Source organism: Poecile atricapillus, chromosome W, assembly GCF_030490865.1.
Source record: "Poecile atricapillus isolate bPoeAtr1 chromosome W, bPoeAtr1.hap1, whole genome shotgun sequence".
Lineage (NCBI taxonomy): Eukaryota > Metazoa > Chordata > Aves > Passeriformes > Paridae > Poecile > Poecile atricapillus.
The window spans coordinates 36,868,204-36,874,567 of record NC_081288.1 but is presented as its reverse complement, the minus strand read 5'-3'; the positions used below and the strand labels follow the sequence as shown (position 1 = coordinate 36,874,567).

At 39.6% G+C, this 6,364-nt stretch overlaps 1 protein-coding gene across 1 annotated transcript; it reads right to left on the bottom strand.

The window, feature by feature from the left end:
- Positions 1–1,151: 1,151 nt before the first annotated feature.
- Positions 1,152–6,358, bottom strand: LOC131592070 (thyroid transcription factor 1-associated protein 26-like). Its single transcript, XM_058863336.1, has 4 exons — positions 6,192–6,358; positions 4,728–4,953; positions 3,856–3,955; positions 1,152–1,389 (listed from the first exon to the last, which is right to left on the bottom strand). The coding sequence occupies exons 1-4, from the start codon at positions 6,319–6,321 to the stop codon at positions 1,228–1,230; spliced, it is 618 nt and encodes a 205-aa protein (XP_058719319.1). The 5' UTR covers positions 6,322–6,358; the 3' UTR covers positions 1,152–1,227.
- Between the last annotated feature and the right edge of the window lie 6 nt (positions 6,359–6,364).

Sequence of the window (6,364 nt, the reverse complement as noted above, 5' to 3'; positions counted from 1 at the left end):
GAAGGAAAAAATGGGAAAAAAAATCTACCTTGTAGTAAATCATCACTGTTCAGTTAAAAAAAAAAAAAAATCTGGTGAGAAATCGCTGCCATACTCACTGCTTTGTGGTCTCAGAATAGCTTTACCTACATGGCAATACCCCTTTGGTCAGCTTGGGTCACCTGTCCTGGCTGTCTCCTCCCAGCCTCCCTGGCACACCCAATCTCTGTGCCAGTGTGGCAGCATGGAATAAACCTTGGCTCTGTGTAAGCCCTACTCAGCAATAATGAAAACTTCCACTATCAACCCTGTGTTCAGCACAAATCAAAACACAGCTCTGTACCAGCCACTGTGAAGACAAGTAACTCTACCCCAGCCAAAACCAGCACACAGTTTCTAGCAAGCAAATATGGATTGAAGAAATTTCTAAAACATTGTTAGTTGATAATTTCTTTTTTCCTTTAATCCACAAAGTGGGATCCTCAACTATAACTTCTCAACTGATAAATGTTGTGTTTCCTCAACTGGGTTGTTAGTAAGATATTAAAAAAACCCACAAATGTGAGGATAACCTCTCTCTTTAGGAAAATACATAAACTTTAAAATATTGGTCCAAATTGCTATTAAGTAAAAGCTACATAGAAGAAAACAAATTTCATGAAAAAGCTATGACACAAAAGGTAGAGCAATTCAGACATTACAAGTTACAAAGCAGCTTTATGAATGGGCCAACAATTATTTTACCAAGATCTTTACATCCAAACACTTCTGGGCCTTTGGCAAGTTTTCTTCTTTGTGGAAAACAACAAATAATAGCCATCCAAGTATAGTATATGAACTTTGTTTTCATGTGCCAAACCTATCCAAGAGCACACAAAACACGCTCCTAGAACTGGCAGTTCTTGAGATATCAATTTGCATCATTTTAGTCCTCCCAAGTGTGTGCAATTTTAGTAATCACAATTGCAGGAAGTATTAGATTCATGGTCAGATGGTGCTACAGCCTATTACTTTTAATTCAAGTATGACATACAGCTTATAGAATTTAAGTTTAGAAATACAGACCATTTATTTTCAAGGTACCACATCCCTTTCACTCTCAGCATAGAGATATTTTTAGGATGAATATATCATTCGACTGATGAGATAAATCAAGGCAATAACAAAAGTAATGCAGAAACAAAAAGACAGTATTTATTAGAAGAAATTTAATAAAATGTCCACAGCTAACTTAAATATATGCAGAGGTTATGTATTTTGCTGTATTTTCTGAAGAAGAAATTCTACTTGTAAATTTAGATTTGGCTGTCCTTTCTTTGTCTTCTTACTCAGTATTTTATAAGCTTCCATTTTCTTTTTCTTGTACAAACGTTGAGCTTCTTCTCTTTGTTGTTTTCTTTTTTCTGCTTCCTGAAATTAAGTAAATATATAAGATTATGAAACAATTACAAACCTTTTGTGACTGCAAAGCTATCCATAAGCAATGAAGTTCATTTTTATATAGGTACTGGCAATTAGGTATTGTACTGCCAATAGAAACATCATTTCTCTGAAGCTGAATCATGATGTTCTTTCAGCACATACTGCAATCAAAACAAATTATACAACCCCAAGCTTCAAGAGAAGAGCCAAGTTTTCTTCAGCAGAACATCCTACAATAAGGTTTGCTGCTGCAATGCATACTATTTCCTTTCTGTGAAATGTGCTCCTTCACTACTCTCCTTAAATGACAAACTGGCGAAATTTTCCCCACTTTCTCCTCTTTAGTGCAAGAAAGAAAAAGGTGATGCAGCAGCTCCCCTGTGAATGAATATCTTGCCAATCCAGATGTGCTAGGATATTGGACACCTTTGCATGGGATAGGCTGACAGGATATCAGACATATCTGGACCATGAATTGGGCAATAACATTGTTCTGTTATTAGGACAGCATTATCTCGGGAAAATTAATCCAGACCAAACTACTAGTGATCTGTCCTCTTTGAGCAACACAGGCTGCAGTCTGTTCCTTTAAGAGACATGGAACAAAACCATAAACCCTAATCAAATTTTCACCTGTAAAACCTTCCATGAAGCAGACATGCAACCAAACTACTAATGGAGTGTTAACTATATACGGATGGACGATCAACACTATATAGATATCACCAAAGTGTTATGTTCAGATTTTATTCAACATCTCACACCCCCTTTTCCAGTGTTGTAATTTTTGTTTTCCACAGCCTAGATGGCTTCAGTGAGGTACCAAAATTAGCAAGAATTGCCCTCTGATATAAAATTTATAGGACATAAGGAAAGATTTCTAAATAGATATCTAAGAGGAAAACATCCCAAACAATCCAATAAACATGCATACGCAAAATATGCACAGATAACAACCTCTTTCCTCTCAGAACCCTTGACTTATTTTACCATTATGACTAATACAATTTATTCCCCCCTTTTAAAAAAAACAGAGCAGCATCAGCTCTAACTTACCAGTAATTCACATCCTATCTAATAATTTTTCTGCTGTTCAGCATATTCTTGTATACAACACCCAGTTAAGCTACCAACCAAATGGCTACTTCCAAGCAAGAACATTCATCTTACTTACACAGTTGCTAGTTGCATTAATTTTTTCTGACCTTTACTAAACCTTAGCTTTCTTCAGGCCAAAAAAGGCCTTTGAGGAGGCTGAAATTGCATCTTTAGGCTTGTTTCTCTTCTCAAAATAAATAACAGTAAATCCAGTGTTTGCTAATATACACACGATGGTGAAGAACATGGTTTACTTTTTCATCACGCACCACTTAAGAACTCCACATAAATGATTACTGTTATTGGGCACTTAGCTCCTGTTTTGCCTAATTATCTTTAGCAAAACTAAAAATGCCAACACCTGCACTCAGGCAACTCCTATGTGCTGCCCAGAGAATACTCCCTGCTGTCTTGCTGGGGTTTGGCTTGTTCTCACCTTCTCTAAATAAGCTGGTCATAACATTAATTTCTTTTGATACAAACTGTAGCTAATATGCAAAAAAGCAGCCATCAGCTAAATAACCACATAACTCACCCAGAATCACAGATCAGCTTGCATAAAACTAAACGTAGCTGAACTGAAGAAACAGTATGTTTTACACAGCTATACATTTAATACTTAATATATATATTTAATTTATATTTAATATAGATATTTAATATTTATTCAGTAGCTACTGAAATTTAGTATGTGACCAGGAAGTTACACAACTTCTACAATGTTATACTGTGTGCCCTTTTACAGTGCAACAAACAATGTCCTGGGAAAGAACAGTAGTTAAATAAAGACCTCTCAAATTAATAATTCAAGTGCGCTATTTCACAATGACGATATTACAGTATGTCCCATAAAAATAATTCCAAATAAATATGAATGAAGAGAATTACTAAAATTTTTGACTGCAGATACTATTACATTTAATTGTTTCACTGTTGGTCAAAGTACATAAAAAGGTAAAATGAAGACCGCATGATGATAATGCCATGAAAGACAGGATGGGTATTTCATTTTCCATCACAAGATGATGGTATTGTTATTACTTCCCCTTCTACAAAATTTAAGAGGTCTAATATAATCCACTGGGGTATGCAGATCAAGCTCTAAGCTTTTCTTGATGTACCAACTGACATGATAAAATTCTGCTATTGGCAACTGCAGGACAAAAATAGTAAGAACAAAGAGAAGGATCCTTTGAACGCCTGTGTGCTTTGAATACCACTGTCAAGTTGAAAAAGACTGAAGGAGTTCCAATACCTCCTACAGTCTTCTCTGGGTTCAGATGGAAGACTGAGAGGCAGAAATGGCATTAATCTAGACTTTGTTTAAAATCAAGAAAGAATTCTGTTTAAATGTACCTCTTTCTTTCTAGCATGCTCAGCCTTTATTTTCTCATACTCTTCTTTTGCCTTCTGATTTGATGTCTTATTTTTAAACTTCTCTTGAGTCACAACTGACCTGGAAGAAAAAGTACATGTTCTTGAGACACTGATTATCACCAAGCAGACATAACCATAGACACTACAGCCACTGCACAATCACAGCACAGTCTTCCAATGCTTTTTACAAATTCAGGGAAGTTAACTACAAATACAGGTTTCAGAAGAGTCATCCTCCTACACTGAATGGATTGTTTGCACCATTCTTACGTGATACCCGACACCATTCCAGGCCATGCATAAGCAGCCAGCAAGAAAGCACAACAAACTAAACTTCTTCAATGCCAAATGCACCAAAGACCAGAGCGCACACAACTTTTAGTCATACACCTTATCTGCTGTATCTCCACATGGATGATGTTTCCTGAAGCTTAAAGACTGCCTAACAGAGTTTCCCCCATAATTTAAGCTCCTCAGAGCTAAAAACCTGGACATACTAGCTTAGAGCTGCATTCTTTCTTTCTAGTTCAAACATATGGAAGCAACTGCAGAGAGATGAGAACACTCATTTAGAAATACTGCTCTCTTATGGAAAAAACAAAAAAAAAATTTTGCTTCATTCTCATCTCCATCTGGTGGTAATACTGTGCAATGACGCCTCATCGTCTCAAGCACACGAAACTAGTTACGCTGTCATTTATTTTTCTAACCACCAGGAAAAAATATTTAAGACACAATGGCATTTTTAGTAAAGCAAATTACCACACTGAAGTCCACGTGAACTGTTAAGATCTAAAATATTTATTTAGCGATGGAAAAAATTACTTTTTTAAAATACTTTGGAAACTTACTCTGCTGCTTTATTAAGCTTTTCTTCTGATGACACCGAATCATCTGGAGTCTTGCGCCGCAGCTTCTTAAGCTTTTCTTCCTCTGCAAGGTAAAGATGTTTCAAGTGCTCTGGATAAGTATCAGTAAACTGATCACCCTGTTGTGCAGGCACTTGTCTTCTCTTTTTCAACAATCTCCTGTACTGTCGTTCAATCTTCTGTTTCCTCCGAAATGCAAATCCTCGTCCTGAAAGCATAAGAAAAGGGGAGTTAAATACACCTGCACTAAAATAGTACCAAACCATTCAATTGTTGTCTGGACTCCTTCAATCTGTTTTCTTTCCAAATTGAAAAAGCCCCTATGTGTAGCAATTTTAGTAAGGCCCAGTCACAAGTTCAAGGGAAAAAACATTATTATTAGGTTGTTCCCCACTGCAGCATCGCAGCTTGCACTGATTTACTCAAAATTACTCCCTAAATCCCCGGGAGAGCACTGCAAACATCACTACTTATTGCCCACTCACCACCATGCACCTTTGCCAATGCTTTGTGAAGCCAGGGAAAAGATGTATTAACGTTTCACTTCAGTCCTGCTTTTGACAGCTTCTAAAGCAATATCAAAATAGATTCCAAAATAAGCTCCTAAAGGCAGTCTCAAGAAAAGAAAGGTAATCACGCTGCAGCAGCAGAAATGTGCTGTGACACAGGGAAAAATGTCACTAAAGCCTCGTATCACTCTACATTAATAACCCACTACATCTTTTCACTTAAATAGTATTTTATTGCCACTACCTTCTTTCTGCACATGTCCAGGAAGAGCTTTTCTACAGCTACATCATAGAATCATTCCTGCTTAAAGGAAAGCTCAGACATTGGCTGTTTCAGTCTCGACCATTAAAGAAAAATGAAACTTTAACTTGCTTTTTTCCTAATACCTTATTTTTATTACATTACTCTTAAAAAACTACTGACTTTTGTAGTATTTACTAACGAAACAGTTTCTAAAGGGAAGCCAAATCAGTTCCAACTTTTCCTTTTATTCTTTTTCCAAAGTTGCCACTTCAGCACAGTGCTGCTGAAGCCCATGCTCTTCTTCCTACTCATTTTTACATCTGCATAACTACCTATCTGAACCTTTTCTCAAACACGCTTTCTTTTTAAACGTGCACCTTTCTACGGAGAAAATTCAAAGCGAGTCCAAAAGCCGAAACCCATCGCCACGCGGCCCAGGGGCTGCAGTCCCGGACCCGGGGAGCTCCAGCTCACACAGGCCGCGCCCAGCCAGCCCTGAACCCCCAGCCCCGAGCCCACGGCCACCAACACCCGGGGGCGAGAGGGGCTGCGGGCTCCGCCAGCCCAAACCCTCCGCTAGGCCTGGCAGGGCCGGCCCCAGCCGGGACTCCCGGGTCGAGCCGGCTCGCAGCTGAGCCAAGGAGTCGGGTCTCCCACGGCGCCTCCTCAGGCTCACCGGCGGCCCCGACTCACCCTCCTGGACGCTGCCGACAACGCTGCGCAGCAGGGCGGGCCTCCACCGCCTCTTTCGGCCGGGCCCCCGGGCCGCCGCGCCCGCCTTGGCCGCCGCCGGCCCGGGCCCGTCGCGCCGCGCCGCCGCCATCGCGCTCCGTGCGCCGCGCACCGAGACGACGTCACCGAGCCGC

What these genes read in the sequence shown, in the direction of transcription:
- LOC131592070 (XM_058863336.1), bottom strand. Translation starts at nt 6,321, where the DNA reads ATGGCGGCGGCGCGGCGCGACGGGCCCGGGCCGGCGGCGGCCAAGGCG. An exon ending in AAGCTTAATAAAGCAGCAGA is followed by an intron (nt 3,956 to 4,727) that starts GTAAGTTTCCAA and finishes TTTTTCTTCCAG; the next exon opens with GTCAGTTGTGACTCAAGAGA. An exon ending in AGCATGCTAGAAAGAAAGAG is followed by an intron (nt 1,390 to 3,855) that starts GTACATTTAAAC and finishes ACTTAATTTCAG; the next exon opens with GAAGCAGAAAAAAGAAAACA.